The following is a 24744-nucleotide window of genomic DNA, read 5'->3' on the forward strand; positions in this document are numbered from 1 at the left end:
AAGTAATTTAATTGCCTATAGGAGGACTTTTCAACTTTAACTTTCTCGGTCAAAAATTGTAACCTTCAAAGTTTCTGTTCAGCCTCTGCTTGAGACCTGTTAGAACATCTTAGCCCTATAATCTTCCCTAGGCTCTGCTGCTTTACACAGAACCCTCTTAAACTGTGTGTTCAAAACTACTCTAAAAGAGAGCAAAGTCTGTGAAGATTTACAAGAAAAGACATTGACATCTTTATCCACAAAAGTTTCTCTTGGTCAGGTCCCATTAATTTCAGTCAGAGTTAAGAACTATTCACCATCATCACATTGTTTGCATTAATAATCTCTATCTTTGGAAAAACAAAATAATGGAGAGTAAGAAACAACCCTGTCACAACTTAGCTTTTCCAACATGTTTATTTTACTATAGTAAATAAACATCATCTTGATGTACCTTACTGTCCCTAAGTATTGTGTAGGAACCTTGTGCACACCTATAGATTCCATGGTAATGGATGGATCCTGGAACTGAGAACAACCAGGCACTGAATCTTACAGATACAGATACAGATACAGATACAGATACAGATACAGATACAGTAAAAGCAGGTGTCAGGTAAAGATGTTCTTTGTTAGTGATTGTAGTTAAGGCCAAGCAAGCAGAGATGGGGTAACTTTTAAAGTCCCTTGACTTTTTAATAACTTCTTTTCCACAAAGATATTGTAGGGAATTCTTTTTATTTGAATGTCTTTTATTAACAATGTTCTTGATTCCCAGCTGCTTTCTTTCTGTTGTCTATTTACGTTACTAATAATCCATGCTATAATTGTTTTTGTAATCCAGTACATTGTTGAAAGCTGCACAAATTAAGATTGAAGTGTTGTTCTTGTACCTTATTTTGGTTTGATACTCTTCCCTCTCATTTTGTTAGGTTATGACAGTGATGTGACAAGGGAAAATGAAATTAATTACACCATCAAAGCCTTATCAACAAACATTAGACCAATGTTTGGAATTAAGCCTCATCTGCAACAAAAGGAGCCAACCTTAGATGAAAGGTAATTATTAAATTGCAATTCTAGCCAAGAAATCAACCTGAAAAGATAATAGTAGAACAAAATTATATTGGAATGCATAATTCTTAACTTTAAAGGATACGTATAAAAAGAATCCAAATACTTCTTTGAAGGCAAAAAAAAAAGGTTACCCAAAGGACTAGTCTGTATCTATTTTCAGAGAGCACAAAAGACTACAAACTATGTGTGCATATTTTTATGTTAGGGGATTTCCTTGAGATGATTGAATTTTTTGCTGGTGTTTAATAACATTTGTTTTGAAACTTAATTACTGACTGGTAGTTAGTGATGGCATTATAGGCATGACCCTGTATGATTATTTTAGTGAAAGTCAGCTCTCTGTCTCTTGGTTCTGCCAACAGACTGCTCTGATGAATTCAGCTCTAATTGCTCCTTGCATTGCTTCAGTCTCCACATAACTTCTACCTTTCTTTGAAAACTTCTGTCCACAGTGGTTCTGCAGTTTCTGTTAATGAATCTTGGAAAATGAAGTTGGTTGCTTTGCAGTGTTAGTTTTATATCTTGATTCACTATTATATGCTTTAGAAGAGAATGGGATGGGGAGCAGACTACAACAAACCCAGAAGATAAAGTAGATGCAAAATAATAAAAAAATTTATAACCTCTAGAACATTATCTGTTATAGAATCTGCAGCTGAGCATGGGACCATGAAAATTGTTTGTGGTCCACAAAGCAGATGTGGATAGGATTTGTGAGGAAAAAGGAAGGAGGGATTCCTAATACAGAAATTGGGGAACACAAATACTAAACAGAGGGAAGTGAGGAAAACAACAGGGTATAACAGGGTGTAAGGAGATGGTGAAACTGGAGAGTAGAAAGTTTTGCAGGAGTGTGAGGAGTTCTGGGGCAATGCTCACACCTCTTTCCACAGTGAAGCTGGACAGGTCTGTGATGCCCTTGTTGAAAAATGCAGTGTGACTTTTGTGGGAGTTTCATATCATCTTTCATTTTTAAGTTGTGTTTCTGTAGGAGAGAGTGGGATCCCTGTGTATAAAGCTGTGGCTTCCTGTCTTGCATTTATGAGAAATGGTCTTTCTCTTTTTTAATTAGATATATTTGATGTGAAAATCAAAAAGAAATAATGTGCATGGTATGAAAGTGTTGATTAAAGATTTTTTTTTTTCCTTTTAATGAAATTTTAAACCTCTTGTGCTTCTTTCAATAACTGTTTCTGGAAGCTGAGTGAATTGTGTTTTTCAGTTTCAGATAAATTACTAAGAGAATTAATTCTGTAGTAAGGTAATTGTGATTCAGAATGCAAAATAGATCATGAAAGAATTCCATTACCTGCATTTTTGAAAACTTTAGGGCCCTAAAACTTCAAAGAATGGGGGTTTTTTTTGTGAAGAATAAAACCAGACTATTGTTACTGTATGTATTTTAACTTCTATTCTGATATTGATATTGTGTAAAATTGGTAAATGTTTTAGAAATGTTTTAGTCTACTGTCGTGGGTACTAATTTTTGTTTTATTTTTATTACTCTTTATTTTTGCTTCCTATGAAGGCAGGGGGTAGTAAGGTAAGTTCATGTACATAAAGTCCAGGATTAAATGCATTTTAATAACTTAAGTTGCTTGGAAAAGTAGTGACAATTTGCAACAGAAGTGAGAGATTTACCTCTTTACTATTAAATAGTAGCTTGTCAGTGGGTAGAAAAGAGTTAAGGGACAAATAAGTGCAGTTCTCACTCTGAGTTGACATGAGTCAATGCTGGAGTATTTGGGAGAAGGTGATCAAACCTCATGCTCCTTTCCTCAATACTTTGAAGTGGCTAAGGAACAGCTTGACTTCCCTGTCTGAGTCAGAGCACTTGCCCCAGTGCTTGTCGTGCCTGTAACACACAGGTGTTGTCTCACTGTTGTTGTAGAGGTTTAACCTGGAATAGAGTGCAGTGAGCACGTTGCACAGGTGCCTGAGGTGGCTCTAGCAGCAGCATCATGCTGGAGCTAATAAAGCTCAGAGGTGAAGGGAGCATTACTGCCTTGGCTGCAGCATTTTGCCAGTGCACCTCTGCTGCCTGGGGGTCTGAGCTGCTGGGTCCACGTCGTGTGCATGTGGGAGTCTCCAGTGTATGTGCCTGCATTAGATTATGAACTTCTGCACCTGCTCTGTTCAGAATATATGCATATGCAAAAAACATGCTGTTAAATTTGGAGCACAACAAATCCTTAGGCTGTTAGGCCACCCTGCAGACTTGTAGACTGAGCTGCATTCATGACTGGAACTTGAGATTTCGTTCAGATTCAACTGGTCTAAGATTTGCTTGGAGTGTTAAACACCAGCTCTACTAATGATATAGTGTTCTCTAGCAGGAAAATTACCATGCTATATCATTGAAATTGGAATGCTGATTTAACTTCTTTTGGAAACACAAAATAGCACTGCTGTGAGGCAGCACTTAGGTCTGTAATTTGAATTATTTATCATTTCTGAATAATAATGTTTATAGGTAATATTTTATGTGAAAAGATGTGTCCTGTGTGTTTAATTTGGTTGTGTAATAGCATTGTGGATACGCAGCAGCACAAAATGCATTTGAAAACTGTTTCTATCCTTTACTAAGAGTTCTTTCCTAGTATGTTTTTGTGCTAGGTAAATTACTCAGAAAAAAAGTCCATCATGGTTGATTTTGAAAATGCTTCTGACTCAGCTACTCCCTGAACTGCACAGCACTGAAGGTTGGGAGATGCCTCTGGAGAGTAATGCTCCATTCTTACTCTGTTCTTACACTTCCTGAAGTTGGCTATTTGTGGCTGTGAAAGGGGCAGTGCTGTGATTAATGTGCCTTACAGACAAATGGCTGTACCAAGAGATCACAAAATTAAACAACCAGAAATTTCAGTTAAAATTTTTCACCAAAAGTTTTAAAGATTTGCAAGCAGATAAAACCGTTCCTTACTCCATGTGCTGAGGTGTCTTGCATGAAAAGATCCCAGCAGCTTATCTTTTGAAAATTCTTTTGGTGTTCTGCATATTCTCCCAGATATAATTCACAACTGGGTGTTGTGGGAAAACTGCCTTCAATTTTATTTATTTAATTAGTTAGTTATACTTGAGGATTTTTTTGTGTGTATAGGGACATATAGAGAGATGCAAAAATAGATAACCTATTTTAGATCCTTATGTATTCAAAATGGGAAGCAACCTAAAAAAGTATTTACAAACCAGTCCTATAGAGATTGAAATGTGAAGAATTTTTTTTTTTTTATTCAACACAGACAGTAAATAAATCTAAATTATGCTTCCAAGAGAGTGAGAGAGGAAGGAAGCTATTGAAATGAAACATTTTTAATCCAAAGCTTCCAACTATCACCTTGTAATTGCCACTGAAGGAGAAAATCTGAGATTTTATACAGACATCTTCCACATATGCTTTAGATAAATGAAGAGAATGCAATTGCATTTTCTGTTTGCCAGTCTAGTGACTTGTGATATGAATGTAGATAATATAAATTCCAGAGCTCTTTTTGTAAAAAATCATCTTTATCTTCTCCTTTCATTTTGTCAACTTGTGTCATTTGGGAGAAGGGAGAAGCCAGAAGTCAAAATGAAAAACTATAGCAAGGGACTTTGCATTAGCAGCTTCTTCTCTCTATTTACCATGTATGCAGAATAAATTAGTTTACAGGAAAGTTTAAATTTAATATTAACATAAGCCCCCCCCCCCCAGTTTTCTGAAACAGGGCTTTTTGAAGCTTACCTTTTTTGCCCATTGGAATGTACATTAGTGCAGGGCATTAACCTTGAGACTGAAAACCCTGAAATTTCAGACTTCATTCTTTCCCATCATAAATTTAGTTATTATTAGTTACTTATATTGCAAGCTGTAGACTGGAACAACATGATGGAAAACAATGGTCTCCCTTTACCAGTTTGAGGTAATTATTTTTTCCTCTCAGAGGTGAGCTAAAACCCATGTCTTTGAAGAAGTGAATAAGACAGTTACCAAAGTATCAAGGTTTACCAAATAATCTCAATTTGAAGGCAAAGAAAAAACCTCTTCTCTTTGCAACTAAAAAGGAAATGTCTAGAGAAGCAATTGCGTGGCCCAGTGATGAGAGTTGGAAGATTTGCATTTGGTTTATGATCTGCATAGATTGGTTTTATAACAGAGAATCCATGTATTCCTTGCTTTACTGTGAAAAATATCTGGATGTATTTGAATTTTGTATTCCTTGAAGAATTGCATGCTAAACCTGTTCAAGCTATATTTGGATTTTGTTGTGGGAAAGGTTTAGCTGTTTCCTTTATGAATAAATAGTGCATCAGTCTTGCACTGCAAAATAAAGTTAAACTAATTAGAAGACATTCAGTAAAATCCATTGTTTTCAATATGGGAAAAAAATCAGTTTGTGAATTGGTGAGTTGTTAACATTGTGTTCCTAATTTTCAGGATTTTTTTTCCCTAAATTATTTTGCTTAATTTATAAGTGAAAAAAACCTAACTAGTGTTCACCTTGCCACAGTGAAGTTGCTTAGTGGTTCTTAAAAGAAGAGCTTATCAAACCAGTGGAAGTGTACCAGCTAATCAAACTAATGTAAAGTGCCCATGCATATACAAATATTAGGAAATAATCTGTACATGCCCATATGCTTTTTAATTTTGAATAATGGCTTTTGGCTAGCCAAAGTATAGGAGTATTCCATCATACGTGACTGAGGAAACCTATCCAGGGCAAAGTATCTTCAATCAACATAAGCAGAATTAAGTAGTCATGAAAAAATAGTACATATCAGTAGTGCTCAGTACCCCACACATTCTGATTAGCTAAGATAAAATTATTTTAGTATAAATGAATGTATTTTTGTGACTGAACTTGAACATCTGTCTTTAATAGTGAGCTGACTGTTCCATCCATCAGCTTATTTCAGGAAGTTAAACCTACACAACCTTTCTTTGAGTTATACAGGTGTTGTGTTTGCTGACTCTAAACACGTGGTGTAGTTCAGAGGTTTTTGGTCCTGCTTCTGCTTTTTTTCTCTATTTACAGTAGAGTTATTCCATAGAATTATATTCTCATGCCAACACATGTTCGTAATTCCCATTTAAGTGAGTGGGAGTTTTCTATACAAATAACAGATTTATATAGTCTATGAAGTGAATAATCCCCGTGTAAAAAGAAGTATACAAACCAGGAAGTCTGCAATAATTATCTATATGAATAATTCAGTGGCACCTAACTTTTAGCCAAACTTGTATAAGTAATCCTTTTCTCTTTCCCATCTGCTGCTGAAAAGAGGTTCCAGGTAATGCTTTTATTTTCCTATCTAGTCCATCTTTTACTGCCAGTTCTCATTTTCCTTAAATAGCCATCTGTCATGTTGGGTGCCATGCCATGCACCTATCACTCTTCAGGATATTGCTGTATGAAAAATCTGAAAATTATATATATTCACTGCAGTTCTGTTTCATACAATAAGCTAGATACAATTTTACCTACCAATATGAACTCCAAGTCCATGAACTATTATACTTTCCTATGTTTCACAATAATATTTTTCAGTATTATTTATTAAAATATAAAGGTTAGCAGTCTTTCCAGCCCCCTGTTGGACAGCTGTTTTACATGTGATGATTTGACAGTCTCACCTGACATGTCAAGGTATACATGTTACTAAATTATTTAAGCATTAGATTGCCTGTATCTATGTTAGAGAGTATAAACCGGCACTTACTGCTCATAAGACACATGAAAATAATTATTCTTATATAAATAATAATTTTTATAGATTATTATTAGTATTATAAGTAATTTTTGTCAAGAAGCAGTATTTAGAAACTACCAGCCTTCATTGTCTTCTAATGGAAACCAGACCTCTGTAAAGTTTCACAGATGACTTTGAAGAACTTGTCAAGAGTAAATGGGAAGAAGTCCTCCTTATTTTTAAAATTCAGTCTGTACTTCATCCTTGCCAGTACTTCTTGGGGAGAGCCGTGCAAGGCACTTCATGTTGAAAAGTAGTGCAAAGTCAATTGCTAAGTTCTCTGCAAGTCCCCCTAAGTGTGAAGTACAACTTTGGTGCCCCACAAAGAAAGGGACTTTTTCTTTTGCACCAATAACTGTAATTTGCTCTATGAAATTGTGCCCAAAATAATACTTGTATTTTTAAAACGGAAATAAATATTGCAAATCACACTGTTATAAGTTACCATAGATCTCGAAGAATTGGTGGTAATTTACATATGCTATAAACCAGAAAATCATTCCTAATCATTCTGTTAGTAACTTTAGAAACTCAGTAACAATGAGGAAAACATGGAATGAAATACATCATACAAAAGTGGGTAGTAATACTTAAGCTACATCTAAAACTGTGGGCAAGGTATTTTTTTGTTTCAGAAGCTACTTCGAAATGTTTGCACTCAATTTTTATGGTTTCATAGCAAGAAATATTAAAACGCATATGCCAAATCTATTTTTATTTTGAAAATAAAGTACCAATATTGAGGTATTTACTTTCCTTATGATAGATGGCTGGAACTCTCCCTCCCCATGCTAAAACTGACCCTATCCATATGTGAATTCACCCAAACATGTTATTCATGCTCTCCTTCCCATCTTTCCCACATAGTTTTTGAGCATGCATCCATTTATGCATACAAGTATATGACCACTGTGTTTTATATGCCATTAGTCACTTTGCTGAACATTTCATAGCAAATTAAATGTATTTTCAGCTTTCACACCTTTAAAAAGGACTTGGAAAATGTATTCTCATATCCTTTAGCATTCCTGTTTTTAAATGCTCAAGTTGGTATCTTGAAACTTAATTTGGAAGAGAATACATATGTGCTTGTAATTTGTGTTCCAGTTCCACTGTTCTGGATCAACATAGAGTTAGTCTTTCCTGGACAGATATTTAGATAAATTGTTTAGGTGACCTGTGACATAATGCAGCTGAGTGAAAGTTTTCCTGACCAATGTGCATTCATTTATTCTGTTGTGTGGTGATGTATGAATGTAAATATATTCTAATGGTTAAGGATGAGATCGAACTGTATTTGTATCTGTAGAGCCTTTAAGTAGAGATGGTCATCTCAAGCAGTTGTAAAATGTGAGATTGTTTTACTTCTTCTCCCATTCTATTACAAGGGATTAACAGGCAGTGAGTGTTATAAAAACACCACATTCTAGAACCAAGCAGCAGAGAAATACTCAGTTCTGGAGACATAAATCTCATCAGAACCATATCCTTTCATTTTTACTGTTTTCATCTAGCTTCAAATATGTTCTTCTGCTATATTTAATTTTTCTGCCTTTTTTTCTCCCTCCAACTAATTTTTCCCTCTGTGTTTCAGGGACATAAGTGAATTAAGGCCAGGGTAGGAGAGGGGGAAAGAGATGAGGTTTGAGTGCTCTATGTCAAATATGAGGCTGGCAAATGGAAGAAGGGCTTTTAATGCTGTGTTTTGGTAATTTCTAAAGGAACAGTAATGAGACTGTTGCAGACTTGTCCATGAAAAATCAGAAACTAAAAATATAAAGTCTTATGAAACATTCTGGAGTGAGCTGTTTTGTATTAAAATTAGACAGGGAAAATGAAGAAATAAATCTAAGAAAATGGTATTTTATTTGATTAACTGAAAAAAAATGCTTCTCAACTGACCTTCAAAATACACAGTGTACAAGCAAAACATATTGTTCTGAGAAAAGACAGTCATTATTTTGAATCAAAGTCATCATTGAAGAGCAGAGATGAAATTAGAAGTACTTCATACTAAGAAGGAATATGAAAGAGACATTGCTTTATGTTTGATATTAGTTTATTACACTGCCTACTGGATTAAATAATCTGGATGTCACTGAATTTATGCATAGAATTTATTTTTAAACTAATTGCTCCTTTTAAAGGTCAAGTTTAAAGGATTGTTATTACAGCCACAAATGCTGATGCTATATCTATAGAATCAATAATCAATGCTCCTGCAAATTGCTAAGAATAGTTGCATATAATTAATAAATAAAGCTTATTTGTTTATGTGTTTCTTTGTATAGGTACAGTTGAATGTAATGTGAAAGACGTTATGGATATTTGTTAAACATATCTAATTGAGATTTCTTAATTAAATCTGGGCTATTCAGAACAGTGGAGTATAAGTTATGGCTGTTACTCCTGCATTTGCATGGTCTTGGTTTACTTCCACATAAGCCTTGATCAATATCCCGTTTCAGTTATGTAACACTGAATGGGCAGGTGCCTCTGGAGTTCTTTATAAACTGTTACAAAGGCAGGAAAAATTAGGGATCTGTTGGAGGCATGTGGAAAGAGGCATTATTAGATTAATCAGGTAAGCCTCTATTCAGTAAAATCGCTGCAGAGAAGATGAAAGTACCTTGAAAACATAGCTGGAAAAAGCTAAGAATATTTTAAAAGTGGTCAGTCATTTTAAAACAAGCTTTTACTTTAACTCTATGGATTGCTGAAGAATTAGAGAACCTAGCATGTTAAACAAAGGATTTTTAGGTTTTGTCTTTCTGCTTTGACAGAGGTATTTCTTTTAAAGATGAATATGAACGTGAGTTGAGTGTGCCAGGGCTATAAGATTCCCTATGCATTAGCAGGTTGGAAGGTACTGTTAGTATGGAATGGGTGACGGACAGCCTTCTCTTATTCACAGTTCTTTATTTCAGACCACCAGTTAGTAGGGCATTGCCACAGCCAGAGAAACTTCAGACAAATAATGTGGGGAAAAAAAAGAGACCTATAGAGGTAAGAAAAACATTGCTTTTCTCATCTTCTTTTAGGATTTTGTTTTGCCAGAAACTGACACACCTGTGAACACATTAAATGATTGTTTTATTCTAAATATATCAGAGGTGGAAATAGTGAATAGTGGGAAAATAGTAGAAAAAGTGGGAGACAATTTTTTCTAGTAAATAATAAAAAATATTCCTTTTTCTTGCAAATAAAATGGAATATAATTCAATTCCTAGTAAACATGAAACCTTAGAACTGGCTGTAGAAAGCAGGATGGCTTGTTTAGATAACTGGATTGTTAAAGGGTGTATTGTTGCTAATAAAGCTAAGCATTTTTTAATTCCAGTCTTCTTAGAATTTATTTTAAAACTTCATTTTAAATTCATCACTGATAAGAGTTTTAAAAATAATTTTAAAAATCCTATTAATGATGAGTTCAGCTTTGGCACCTGTTTTTTCATTACATGGCAATTGCAAAGAAATATACCAATTTTTGATTAATTTGAAGTAAAAATTTCATCTAACCTTGGAAAATGCAGTTCTTTACCAACCCAAATATTGTTGATTCTGCAAAATATTTGGTGTAGCATGATAAGCAGCTTTTTGACATCAGTGCTCTAGAAGTTTTAGGCTGTAAGTTAGGTTTCTAGTTGCTGACTGGAATTAAATTGTGGACCAGTGTTTGTCATTCTTTGTTTCTTAGTGTCTTCTGCTTTAAAGGAACTTAATTCTTCACTGCACTTTATTTATTGATGTGTATGAGTATCTCTTTCAGTGTGTATATATATGTCTGTGTGCATTATATGCACATTCTGCAGCATCCCCCTGAGCGGTGTGAAGGGGTGACACTGCTGTGTGTGACAAGAATGAGCAGCTGTGTGAACTGACAGGGGAGGCACGGGCTCAGTTGCTCTTGGTTTGAGGTGTTGTTAAACTCCTTTACGACATAAGGGCATAAATAAAAAAATTAATTCCTACAGAAGAATGGGAAGTTCATAACTGCTTTAAGGTTTTGTGTGTCTATTGATATGACTGTCTTTTTTTAGGACCTAATTTTGGAGCTGGCATTTGGGTATCGAGGCAAGGACTGCAGAAACAATGTGCACTATTTGAATGATGGTGCTGATGTAATTTATCACACTGCTTCTATTGGGATCTTGTATAATGTGGCAACAGGTAAGAGAAAACTCACTGGAGGGAAAATGTTTCTTTGCACTCATGGAGTTACAGTTTATAAAGTAATTAATATGCTTTAAGCATTGTAAAAGGATGTGGAAAAATGTTATTTGTTGCTAAAAATTCAGTCTGTAGAAAATACTCATAATAGCTACACAAGCAAACAAGGGTACTGAAATATTCCTGGTGACTGAGCTTTAAAGAAAGTAAAGATTTGGGTTTTTTTGGTATTAACTTTCTGAAATTTGCATGTTGAAATGATCAGAGAAACTAAAGAGATGAATGATGGGGTAATTTTAATTTATTTTTTTTCTAACATTTTTATTTGGTTTACTTTTCAGTCATCTGTATCACATATTTTCCTTTCCAATAACCCAGTCAGTTTAGATAACTTAGACCTTTAAAAAAGTACACAATGCCATTTGTTTCTGTGATAGTTAAGCAACTTGCTGTGTAAAACTTGAGGGAATAGTTTGGAATTACTGAGTGCTGTGTGTTGAAGTCAAGATAAAAAATTAGGAGTTTCTGTTTTCTAGTTTTACACTTCAAAATGCAATATGACCATAATGCTGTTTTCTAGCAAATATTATAAAATTTTCAAACATTAGCCATGTCTATGTGTGTATAAATGTTTTAATTAAAGTTGAACTAGGGTTTGATTTCTTTTCTTATTTTTAGGCTCTCAGTCATTTTACCAGGAACACAATGATGATATTTTGTGCCTCACTGTGAATCAGCACCCCAAGTTTACCAACATAGTGGCAACTGGCCAAGTAGGTATGTTTGTATTTTTGTAAAAAGAATTAACATAACAGCATGCAATCAAGGCCTTGTAAATTCATGATAAATCACAAAAATATTTGATTATGCTATCTCCGTTTGTATGAGTGTTACTCAGTTACCTGTCCTCTTTATATGTTCCTTCAAGTGTAATTGAATAAATTTGACAAAAATATTGAGGCATGAAAGATTAAACATATCTTCTGTTTGGAATATTATCAAAACTATTTTTTTCAGAACTTGTAAGCCCCATTAAATTAGTCTGGTTGTGTTGAACTATCAGCTTGTGTTAGACCTTCCAAAGAGTCATAGCCCTTCCAAAGAATAGAGCTAACCTTCATTTCTTAAAATACATGTCAATCTTTTGTAGGGTTTACCTAATCAGGTAGATTTATAATACCTGCTTGGTGGTTGGATATAATATAGCTGTAATATTCCAGGCAGAACCAAAGCTTAATGGTGTTCCCTACAGATAATTTGGGATTTAGAGGAAAAATGTGTATATATATATATATACATATATATATATGTAAAACATAGTGACATTAAGATCTATGAAAAATTCAGTTAAAAAAAAATAAAGAAAAAGCAGTCCATTTTACATTAGCATAGCTGGTAGGAATTGCTGTTTCTAGATTTTGTAGAGTAGTGATTTTGTAGCCCTACAATCTGGTTGTAGTTTTCATATCTTCCAGTGGTTCTCAGCAGATTCAAACCCACATTATTTTCTTCAGTGCATAAAATACAAAACCCCCCCTTATTTTATTTCAGCCAAAATAGCTTTTTTTTGTTTATGTTTGTTTTAGAGGTTTCATGTATATCCAATCAGTTCTGAAGAGTTTATTACCTACTTTCCTGCGTCTTTTGGGTTTTAAGGTGCATTTCTCATTAAAATTGACTCACTGATAATACTAACTGCTTAGCTAAAATAGCTTCCTTTCTTGATGAATTTCTTGCCTCACATAATCTTGAACATTTTTTAATGGAAATTATTTAAATGGAAAAAATCATCAGCAGATTTTTGTCTGTGGTTTGATTGCAAAGAGCATTTGCAAGAATTACAAACTTTGTATTGTCTTTGAGAAATTGCTTTTTCATCATATTTCTTAATCTGATCCTGTTTGCCTTTCTGTAGGGAAGGAATGTGTAGATTTTTCTTCTAGTGTCCATCTTACAAAACACAAGACTTAATCCTTTTTTCATTTTCATAATGCTTTCTACGTCAACTAGCAGTAGAAAAATTTTAACAGTGAATGAAGGCATACGAAGCAGGGACAAATCAGATGACACTTAAAAATTACATACACTTTTAAGAAGAGAATTAAAATAAGCTGGAAGTGAAATATCTTAAAACAGCACTTATTTTTTGATTTTGAAGTGATGTTAAGGAGCGTATATACTCTATAAAGAACATACTTAATTGCTGCTACTTTTCTTACTGATACAGTTGGCACAAATAGTGTCACCATAATGATTTAAATCTTCAAAAGATTTATTGAATCTTCAGGTACTCAAATGCTACTTCTTCGTACCATTTTTTCCCCACTTAATTTGTTAAAATATCAATGACATGAAAAAATAGGTTTTTCATTTATTTTGGCTGAGAGAGACCTAACATACACCAAAACTAGATTTTTGTGTTGTAGCTCAAAATGGAAACTAAAATATATTCATTAATTCAATATATTCATTCTCTGATTTATTTCTGATGTGACCTCCTTTTATCAGTGATTACTTATCTTTAACAGCAGTATTGGTGCTGCTGTAATGCAAAAAGATGACATCAAGGTGTGTGTTAAGAAATTACACTGAATATGCCATATATTTTCTTTAGCACTTATCTTGTTTCTGATCTAATTATTTTTCTGCTGCTTTTCCATTACAGGAGACTCAGCAGATATGTCAGGTAAGGGAAACAAAATATTAACGTCTTCAGGTGTAGTTAGTCTATCTAGTAGCCATCTGCAGCTTTATAGAGGCATAAGTGATGTGAATTCATTTTTAGTTTATTAAATCCCATGTATCAGTCATATTACTGTCAGCACTGAATATAAGTCAAAACAACTCAGCATACTGTAAATATAGAAAAATTTAAAATGTTAGAAAACACTTAAAACTATTCTTGTTGAAGCATATTCCCTCCTTGCTGCTTAGTTATTAGTGAGTTCTAATACATACTGCTCTATAGCATTCCCATGTATGCTTGCCAGTTTCGTAGACGTGCTGGGGCTCACAACATTTGGTTTAGACCTTCAATTGAGTGTAATTTTAAATATGCATTTCTAAAGTAAATTCTATTGAGGAGGCCTAGGTGACTGAGTGAAAAAACTAATCACCTTTCACATTTATGTACAATTGTCATGCGGTTATTACCACTGATCCAAAATGCTTTCTATTATGTCAGTTTAATTTTTCCTATATCATTTTGGGTCTTTAACATTTTGACAGTTTTGACTGAGATTTTTTTATTAGTATTTTTTTTTCAATTGTAATTGTAAAAACTCATCACCATCATGTGCGAATGAGTTCATTGTTGAGCAGCCATACTTGTCTGTCTTGTGAAGAATCTTCAGAGATGCATAAATGTATGGTCATGTGTACTACAAAGTGTAATAATCTTCATGTGGATCTAAAGCTTGTTCTGTAAGAACAAATGTTCATTGACATCGTTAACGTGTGTTGATTTCTCTTAAATATGGCAAATGGTGCTTGCTCTAAGGATGGGAGGAAGAATATAGGTACCTTTTCCCACACTTTTAACCTGTATTTTAAAAAAAATAATGATGATATGGATATTTATATGAAAGAACATCTTTAGTCTTGCATATGGTGCTCCTGTGTCATGTGCCTTCTTCCTACTGCAACTTCAGTTTGAACCTTGTGTATGTTACTAAATTCTGTTGTCACTGCCTGAAATGAGCACTCTCTACTTTTTTCTTTTCTTTCTGGACCCATTAGTCTGGAATCAAAGCTGCTGCCTGCATTCATTAAAAAGTTGAAAAGTTTTACTTAAAATTTATCAATGACTATTGGGCATCCTTCTTACCCACAACTTTTGCTTTTTGAGTTCCAATTTTCAATTGTCTACAATGATGTAGAGGTTCTTGAAGCAATAATATTTGTACTAGGCTAGAATGACAAATAAAGTTTCCTAATGACTGGGTGTAGGTTTGATTCACCTTACTAAAGATTTTTTCTGTCCTGCCAGCCCATGGTACTTTTATCTAACTGCTCCCAGAAGGAGATGACACATTAGAACATCCCTCTTATGAAAGTGTTGAGTACACAAGCAGGATTCAGTGTCAGGACAGAGACCTTCAGAAGGATTCCATCACATAGAAGGACCTAAGAGTCCATGTTTTCTGTCTTGCAGCTCTTGCTCTGAAAGATCTTCTCAGTTCTTATTCAGGAAAACTAGGTGACAGTTTCTGTCTGCCACCCAAAAGAAAGCTTTTGGCCAAGGTTACTGGGCCAAAAGTGTGCAATTCAAGGGTAATACAGAGTTTTACCAAGGAGAGTGTTGAAGAGTGAAAAACAGTTCAGAGCCATATGAAGCTTTCCCTTCCCTCAGCTTCCCATAAGAACAGCAAGGAGTTTGCTGACAATTTTTGGGAAGCGCTTGTTGCTGTCAACTCCTACCCTTTCTGTTTTAATGACATGTCCATACTACACTGTAGTAAAAGGTAATGATAACACCATGTTGCTGCCATGAGAGGGAATTCCAAATGTAAATAAAAGAAATGAGGAAGTAGGTCCTAAAGACTTTTGGAATAGCTGTGGAATTGTGCTCAAAAACTGAGTTTCATGTGGCTGAAATTTTGCCTAAGTCCCTGTGCCTACTGTTTCCCATCACATACATGCCTTTGAGGGCCTAGATTTAGCTGATTAGAAACACAAAGCATGAATCTGAAAGAGAATTTAGTTTATGTGAATCTAGGGCTATGACAAATACCAGTAACCTTCAGACTACAGTCAAATTTATTAGAGTTCAGAACTGAAGAAGTTTGAGAAACTTACTGTCTTGGAAATACCTTGGATGCTGCTCAGAGATTTTAAACTATATATGGATTGCAAGATCTTTTGAGAAGGCATTGGGGAAAAGAGCAGCTGCCATCATGGTAGAGACAATCACATAAATTGGTAGCATGGAAAGACAGTTTTTTACTGCAGAGAGCTTCCAGTCTAAACAATGCAGACTAAATACCATTGTTCTTCTACATGGGTAAGCAAGCCAACGATTGGGCTGATATTCTCCTAAGAAGGCAAGCATTTCAGACAGGGGGCCATTTTGTAGAAAGGAGATTTTGGCCCTGCACTGTAAACTGATTTCTCTGTAGTTGTCAGTTGTCCAAAAGCTCCATGTAGAAGTTACATTCTTGATGAGCAGCTTTATGAAGCTTTTTGAGTTAGCATGCTGCTCTACATTTTACTAAGAGAAAAACAGGAGAAGACAGCTTGCTTTTAGAACTTCTGTTGTGTTTCACAAGTCCCATAACAAAATTAAACTACAACTTAACATCTCTGGTTATGTAATGAGGCCAACTTGATCATCCTACCTAATGATCTGTTTGTCATAAATTGGTTTCCAAAGGGAGGGCAAAATCTCCTTTCTTTTCTTTCTCTCTTTCCCCCATCTGAACACAGCAATTTTTGGGAAATGCTTATTAAAAAATATTAACTGCTTCAATAAGCAAATTATCACACATTTTCAAAATGAATACTAATGGCATGTTTTTATATTCGTGTAGCTACAGCTCCTTCTATTCATGTATGGGATGCAATGAACAAGCAGACACTGTCGGTACTGCGGTGCTACCATTCCAAGGGCGTTTGCTCAGTCAGTTTCAGTGCCACTGGCAAACTGCTGCTGTCCGTAGGGCTGGATCCTGAACATACCATTACCATTTGGAAGTGGCAGGAAGGTAGGAAAGAGACTGGTTTTGTAGAAGGTATTTATATTAGAAATATGTTGCCTTGAGTCAAGAGCAATTGTGACATTAAAGCATCGGCTGATCAAAAATTATTACAACAAATGCTGTGCACTCTGCTCCGTGCAGCAAGATCTAAAATAGATGTGTTTATCCATTCTAATGACTGTTAAATATATCTCCATTGAAACTATTGTGTAAAGATCAAGATAATTCACTGATTTCCAGTAAGAATAATGTAAGGTTTTCTCTTTTTTTAAATTGTCATTATCATCATCATCATCATCATCATTATTACTTTACTCTTCTCTAAAGTCTGATTGCTGACTAGGTTGTCATACTCCTACAATTATTCCCGAAAGTTGCAAATTGCAGAAATGGGGTGCCAGGACAACTCCTCTAGGCATGTAATCAGTGCCTTGAGCTATGCTACATGTTTTCAGATCAGCTTTGATCTGTATTCCTGATTTAGGCTAAAGAGATTCGAGCTCCTTTCCTTGTCTCCTTTCTTCCTGGCAAGGCCACGCCCAGATTATGGGTCTTTGGGGGTTGCTATTGATCAACTAGTAACACTCAGAATGTTAAAGATCAAATATCAAGTTTATAAAAAGTGATCTCTCACAGCTTGTCTGATAGATCCTGTGGTGATGGATGCAATGTCAGGTGTGTATTTATATAATCTTAGGTAGGATGCAGGATGTGTGGTCAGAACATGCCTGTGTTCATCTTAAGGGTTGATAGACATTCAGAATGGCAGCTAAGTATCCCAACTGAGTAATCTTCGTATGGGTCAAAATTATTTTAACATTTTTTAACCAGAAGCGTGTATTTTTCTCATAAAATTCAAAATGTCCATTTTCTTTCTGCCAGGTGCCAAAATTGCCAGCCGAGCTGGTCACAACCAGCGTATATTTGTAGCAGAATTCAGGCCAGATTCAGATACACAGTTTGTTTCTGTGGGAGTAAAACACGTCAGGTTCTGGACCCTGGCTGGAAGAGCTCTCCTCAGTAAAAAAGGGCTGCTGAGCTCCATAGAAGATGCCCGCATGCAGACGATGCTTTCTGTAGCTTTTGGAGCGGTACGTACTTCAAAAAACCACCTGAAAATTCATCAAAAAAACCTTTTTTTACTTTTCTACCTTTATGCAGTTCAGTGAGACTTATAACCTGCTGATGAGTATATCAGTTGTTAAACTCAGTTTAGCATTCCTAATACTTATGTGCTAGTTAGAGCTAGTACCACCTTTTTTTAGAACAGAAAGGACAAGACTATGGGTTTGTATGTTTTCTGGAGAAACAAACATAGATGCTTTGAACTGATTAAATAACACTGCTTGTTATTTAATCCAGGTAAAACAAAGCTGAGTCTAGACTGCAGGAACCAAACAGTAGAAATGAGGCTAATTTTATGCCCACCTGGAGGTGATTGTTTTGTAATCTGTTTGTGCTATTGCTCATGGGTGATCAGAGAGCAGCATTGTCCTGGGGCATTTGTTAATGTTGGACACTGTTAGACATCTGCTTTAGGGGTTTCTTTTACTTTGTGGGTTTTTGGACATGTGCAGGCCATCTTGCTAAATTTCACAGGACTGCTGTGTCTGGAGTTTCTCTGCATGAGCAGTACTCATATCTTCACCAGGGCAGAAAGCCACAGATACCTTTTGTGAAGTGATCCTTTCCTTTGATTGCCTGCATTTCTGTCCTGTTTGACCATCTGCCTGTTTTCTCCAAACTGAACTTACACCAGTTTTGATTTTTGAAACTCTAACTGGGCTGTGGATTCCTTTTTTTTTGCTACACTGTCTCTTTTACACAGTGGTGTCTACCTGATTTAGATGAAGGTCTTACAAAAAACCAAGAAATTTTCCAGATGGTAACTGTTATTGATGCCCAGCCCAGGCATTAGTCAAGGGTTTGGGAAACCTTTTAGGAAGTTGGTAAACATTCTTATGAACAGACATCTTCTTAGTGTGAGAATCAGGGTGTATGCTGCATGGCCTGAAGTTTGGTATGAGGGTTGAGGAGGGAGAGCTGTCAAGAGTTTTGTGAAAATCTGTCAGGGGTTTTGTGCAAACTGAATAAAGCCAAACCTGGTATGTTCTCAATACTTCTGTAGGGAGCAGTTTTGGGAGTGCTCTTCTTGCTTTTGTCTCCAAAGGAGCTGCTTCAGCTCTCCCTAAACAGGAGTTGGAAAGAGTGCTACAGTTAAGCTGTGAGGATGATCTGAGGATCTGCTCTCAACTTCGTTTCCAGTCCTCTTTTATTTTATTAGAGCCACACACAGGCCCCTTAAAAAAAAGGATGTAGAGCATCAACCTGCTTCAGTCAAGGAAAGTGTTTGTGCCACATGTGTACATGTGTACTGATACTCTTGAAACGTGGTAATACTACACATGATATTGAATTAGAGGATTCATCTAAGTTACTAAACTGGTTTTGCTCAATAACCAGTTCCTAATCCTAATAAATAGCCCTCTTATTTCAGAGGTAATTAAATTTATTTTTACTACCTCTCGAGAGCAGGAAGCAGAAGTAAAGAACAGACAGCTTTTAATTCTAAGTAAAGTAAAACTCTTTTCTTCCTGAACTAGCGGTTTCTGTAACCATGTGAGTCTCTTCACCTAACCTCAAAAATTATGCAAGCATAACATATATAGCAAGGGGGTGAAAATTGTGTGCTTGTGTGTTTGTGTAGAATGTCAGTACTTACTGTGTACTTTTTTGCCACATGTTGCACACCTGATTGGCTGAAAGAATAGGTAACCATATGACTGAAACTTAAGTCATTGCATTTTTTCTTGCAAAATGAAATGTGGTGATTATCTTTGAGCTACAAAAAAGCATCTTTCAGACTTCAAGAAGGAATTTAGTAGCTCATTGTTTTGTCCCTAGAGGTCCTTATTGCCTCTTCCACAGTTTCCTCTTCTGCAGGAGCAAATAAAAGCAATTTAGCCTCTGAATGCAAATGGTGTTTATTTCTGAATGTTTTTCTTCCTACCTTGCTCAGAATGAGATGATGAGTATATTTTTCCCCTTTTCAGAATAACTTGACATTTACAGGTACTATCAGTGGAGATGTTTGTGTTTGGAAAGATCATGTGTTGATACGAATTGTGGCCAAAGCTCACAACGGACCTGTTTTCACAATGTACACCACACTAAGGGATGGATTGATTGTTACAGGAGGGAAAGAAAGGCCGTGAGTCTTCTTTTTTCTTTTTTTTTTTTTTTTTCTGCATGTGCGTGTACTCTTTAAAAATGGTTTGGATTCATCCTATCAAGACTTGTTGAAACATTAAAGGTAGAAGAGTAGTCCCTTTCAGATTCCTGATAGATGTTAAGAAGAAAAGCAGCCACCACCTCCAAAGTGCAAATAACCCTATATGAGCTTCAATTAGCTATTTTTCCCATTGACTGTAAGAGAAAGCATTTAATCTGAAATTTGGAATCACAGAATGGTTAGAGTTGGAAGGAGCCTTATAGATTTCCTAGCTCCACCACCCATTTAGCTTTAAGCACTAAAAAGTTACCTAGTCCTTGGATTACTTTTTTCACTGAAGATGTACTGAGGTTTGTTAACCCAAGGAATTTGTACAGTTTTGATTGAGTACATGAATGATACATTTCAGAGCAGTATGATGCACAATTTCTTTCAAAGGAAAGATCTACTTAGTTATGATGGCAGAGGCAAGCTGTCTTCTCTGAAATCTGAGGTATAGCAAGGTGTTTTGTTTCTGGGGCTGCAAGCAAAATATCTCCTCCAGCATTTTAATTTTTGGTACCTTTCTAATCATAAGAAAATGCTTCAGCATTAGATACAATCCATCTGATGACATGACAGTGCTCCATTTTGCAGCACACAGGCCACTTATCTTTTCAGACCCAACTGAAAACATACTTCTGTGTTTAAAGTATTTCCTTCTACTATTTATAAATGTTGTTGTTATTTTATTTGGAGGATATTCTCTCTACCACTTAGCTTCAGAGGCTCTTTATAATTAGTATTTGACCTGAAACAAATAGTAACAAATAACAATAAGAACCCAGAATTAGTCTCCTGTGGGAAAATGAAGTATTGACAGTATGCAAAACAAATTTTCATTTGGGAAGAATGCATGCTTTTTTTTGACTTAGTTGCAGTTCACCAGCCTGTTTTGGTAAAATCTTCTTGCTGAGTACAATGATCAATCATATGTCAAAATAGTGCTAGTGGGAAGCAAAGAATATACTACTGCAAGGAGTATCAATTTATAATAGTTATAATTATAGTTAATTTTAATTAATTATTAATTAGTTATAAATTATAAATTCTAATTCATAATAGTTCTGTTATTAATGCTACTATAAATAAGTAATTGTGATTAAACATTCTGAAGTTCTTTGTAAGATTATTCAGTAATCAAAGCAGCTCGGTATTGTGGAACATTGTATTTTTGTTTCTAGAGGAGATTGAAGACAGATAAGACATGTCCCAGCTCAACTAGAATTGCCAGATTTATCACTGTTCCAATAGACATTATCTCTTTTTTTGAAACATTTTTATTTCAATGTGTTCTGTACTGAAATACCAGGGTTTTTTCAAGTAGGAAGGAAATACTTAGTGTTTTCATAATTAATACCTATTAGTTGTGTGGTTTGTCTGCTATATCTGTGTAACTTATTTTACAGCAGTGAAAATAATGACATTTTCACAAAAGTGAAAATCTTCTATCATTTATTTCACAAAAGTGAATTATATACCATTTCTGTTTCTCTCAGTTATAATTTGAAAACCTCTGCTTGTCTGATTATTGAGATTGTGGTTTGCATGCTTAACTGTTCTTTTGACTAGACAAATTCCCTCAGAGCTACTCCTTCAGACTAAGTTCAGCAGCACCCATCTTTCAACTTGTTCTGTAAAGTAGAGCAGTGAGGGAATCAGTGTGTCTTGCTGGGCTGTGAGGCTCAGCGTGTCAACTGGTCAGTCAAACTGAATCTTTAACAATTTAAAGCAGACTAAAATGCCTCATTTGCAGTACAGTACATTAAATAATGTAGTTCTTTCATCCATTAGTTGTCCTTTTAGTGCCAGCTGTTATGTTTATGGTTCTTCCTATGTCTTCATAGTTCAAAGGAAGGAGGAGCAGTTAAATTATGGGACCAGGAGCTGAAGAGATGTCGTGCCTTCAGACTGGAGACAGGACAAATGACAGACTGCGTCCGCTCTGTTTGCAGAGGCAAGGTAAACAAAGCTGCCTCTCTGTAAAATAAAGTTTATAATTTGTGGGTTGATGTCTAAATATCAGATAAATTGGTTGTGCTTTCTCTTACGGCTAGTATTTGAAATTAAAGACAAAGCTAGAAGGTATCTACAACTGATATTGTGGCAGGAAATCATTACTTTGTGAGATCTCAGTCTTTCTTAGGATAACATTTCATATATATTTTTATTAAAGGATTATATTTCATATATTTTTATTTCATATATATATGAAATTTCATATATATTTTTATTAAGGATTTCTTTTACATTTTCTTTTCACACTTCAGATATCAAATATCAAATGACAAGCAGTAACTCAGCCAGCATCATGATATCAACAGAGCTTTGTACTTTTAACAAATCAGAGTTTAAAAAATAATTTTTCTTTGATTATTGAATGACTTGACTTAAGCAAACTTTCTTGACAGAACTGTAGCTCTAGATGATATTTTAATTACTGTTCATCATGAGAGGTTAATGTATCTTACCAGAGATAATTCTTTCACTATTGTTCAAGGGGAAAATTCTCGTTGGGACAAGAAATGCTGAAATAATTGAAGTTGGAGAGAAAAATGCTGCATGTAACATTCTAATTAATGGTCATATGGATGGACCCATCTGGGGTCTAGCAACACATCCATCTAGAGATTTTTTCCTTTCTGCTGCAGAAGATGGCACAGTAAGACTCTGGGATATTGCTGAAAAGGTAGGTGTTAGACAATACTTGTTTAGGAAAAAAAATAGACTTGTGATGATGTTGCAGAATTGAAACTTGTTTTTTATTATATTCTGAAAATAATCCATCTGATGCTGTTAGCATGTTAACAAACTATTAGCATAAAATGCTTTTAAAATATGGACAATTAGTAACAGTTACTATTCTGGGTTTTTTATTTTTTCACAGAAGATGCTGAACAAAGTCAGCTTAGGACACGCAGCTCGTACTGTTTGTTACAGCCCAGAAGGTGATATGGTAGCTATTGGCATGAAAAATGGAGAATTTATTATCCTGCTTGTGACCTCTCTAAAAATCTGGGGGAAAAAAAGGGACAGAAGATCAGCAATTCAAGATATCAGGTCAGAAAATATTATTTGTGGTCTATTGTGGTATGCTAGAAATCTCTAATGTTTTGGTTTTTAAAATTACAATTCCGTGTTCTGAGGAACATGGCAATATTTCAGAGAGCTGGAATCAATGAGCGAATTGTGGAGTTTGTGTGATTATGCTTATACCAGGAATAAAAAAGAAAGAGGAGATACATGAAGATGAGAGATAGCATCAGTCAATGCAACTGCTGGTGTTGAACACCAGTGAGGAGTGGTGTTCCCTGGGGGCTGGTGTTGGGAGTGGCACTGTTTGACATCTTGGTGGCAGCAGGACAGTGGGATACAGTGCCCTCAGCAGGTTTGCCAGTGACACCGAGGGTGTGGTGTGGTCAATATGCTTGAGGGAAGGAATTCGAAGGAGGTAAAAGGAGATCAGAAACTTACAGATGAAGACTGGATTGTGAGACATAATGGAAATGCCAGTCTGTCAGTTTGCTGTTTGTTGTGTTTGTTAGAAAGGAGTTATAAGTAAAATTTTGCTTCTGTTTCCTGAGTGGAGGAACAAACCATTTCTTCTGTGAGATAAATTGGTCATACTCAGCTAAGGAAAGTTTTGGAGAGCAAAGTGTGATGAGAGAGAAATATAAGCAAAGACCTCGCAGGAGAGCTCTGCTAGGAATTAGGGGTTGCTGGGGTTGGAAAGCCATCCCAAGGTATGTTTCAGAGAGAACAGAAATAAAGAAACTTCCCTAGTAACACAGAAGTGGCTGTGAGGGATTTGTTCAGCTCAGGAAGCTACTGAGTTTCAAGACTTGAAAGGAAAAGTGGAAGCCAGAAACCAGTGTGCAAAGATACATTGGGCAAACAAAAGGTTTGATTTACACTCAGTGCATTTCGTCTAGGAATTCTGGCTTTTCTTCAGTTACAGCACTTCAGTTTTCCAGTTTTTAACCTTATTAAGTGTAGCATCAGGGAGTCAGAGTGTCATCAGGAATATCACAAGTCGTTAGACCATGGGATGGTCATGAAATCAGATAATGGGAATTATTCTAGCGATGTTCCCAGTTCACTTATATGTGTAATCTGTACCAAAGTTATTGCCACCTTCTGCTGGATAAGCATTCCCTGAAAATTTAATTTCAAAAGTTATTTTGCTTAGCAGACTGAACACTCTGCCTCCCTCCAGTTCTGGGTAGCAGATACTCGAAATGCACATTTCTGTACTTCTCAAATATTATAATCTGTTGTAAGGGCCAACCTGTGTTCATGAAACCCTTTTATCTGTTCAGATTTAGCCCAGATTCTCGTTACCTAGCAGTTGGTTCTAGCGAGAATGCAGTGGATTTTTATGATCTGACTTTGGGTCCCACGCTGAATCGAATCAGCTATTGCAAAGATATCCCAAGTTTTGTGATCCAGATGGACTTCTCTGCTGACAGCTCTTATCTCCAGGTATCAGTCATTAATTGTTCAAGATACTGAATGGAAAACATACTCCTGAGAGATACTCTGCAAGTATTCTCCTTTGACAGCTTTTAAGTTTCATAACTAAGTGTTGGAGTATGGTGTTCTCATTAGACTTACTTTGTTGTAGTACTAAGTGGATGCCTTTAGTTTTGAACAGTTTTCCTGAAGATCAAGTACAGAAAATAAGCAAAGAAATGAGAGACACCCTTCAAACCTCCTGTGATGTATCTCCCTGTTTTTTTACCCCTATCTTAAAAGAGGAAGGAGTACAGTCTGTCATTCTGCAGGACCTGGGGACCTATGAATTCTTCATCTTTCTGACCT

General features: G+C 35.5%; 1 protein-coding gene across 1 annotated transcript in view; it reads left to right on the top strand.

The window, feature by feature from the left end:
• The window catches only part of EML5 (EMAP like 5), a gene marked incomplete at its 5' end in the record, with an annotated part of 95059 nt that overhangs the window by 65966 nt on the left and 4349 nt on the right, over positions 1-24744 (top strand). Inside the window, 12 exons of the mRNA XM_083863991.1 lie at positions 912-1038; positions 9714-9792; positions 10827-10956; positions 11635-11733; positions 13622-13642; positions 16485-16658; positions 17535-17743; positions 19706-19863; positions 21771-21885; positions 22424-22612; positions 22811-22983; positions 24243-24405. Coding sequence (XP_083720117.1) covers positions 912-1038; positions 9714-9792; positions 10827-10956; positions 11635-11733; positions 13622-13642; positions 16485-16658; positions 17535-17743; positions 19706-19863; positions 21771-21885; positions 22424-22612; positions 22811-22983; positions 24243-24405 — 1637 coding nt within the window. The remainder of the gene's footprint in view (positions 1-911; positions 1039-9713; positions 9793-10826; positions 10957-11634; positions 11734-13621; positions 13643-16484; positions 16659-17534; positions 17744-19705; positions 19864-21770; positions 21886-22423; positions 22613-22810; positions 22984-24242; positions 24406-24744) is intronic.

Source organism: Zosterops lateralis (genome assembly GCF_965231275.1).
Source record: "Zosterops lateralis genome assembly, chromosome: 6".
Taxonomy (NCBI): Eukaryota; Metazoa; Chordata; class Aves; order Passeriformes; family Zosteropidae; genus Zosterops; species Zosterops lateralis.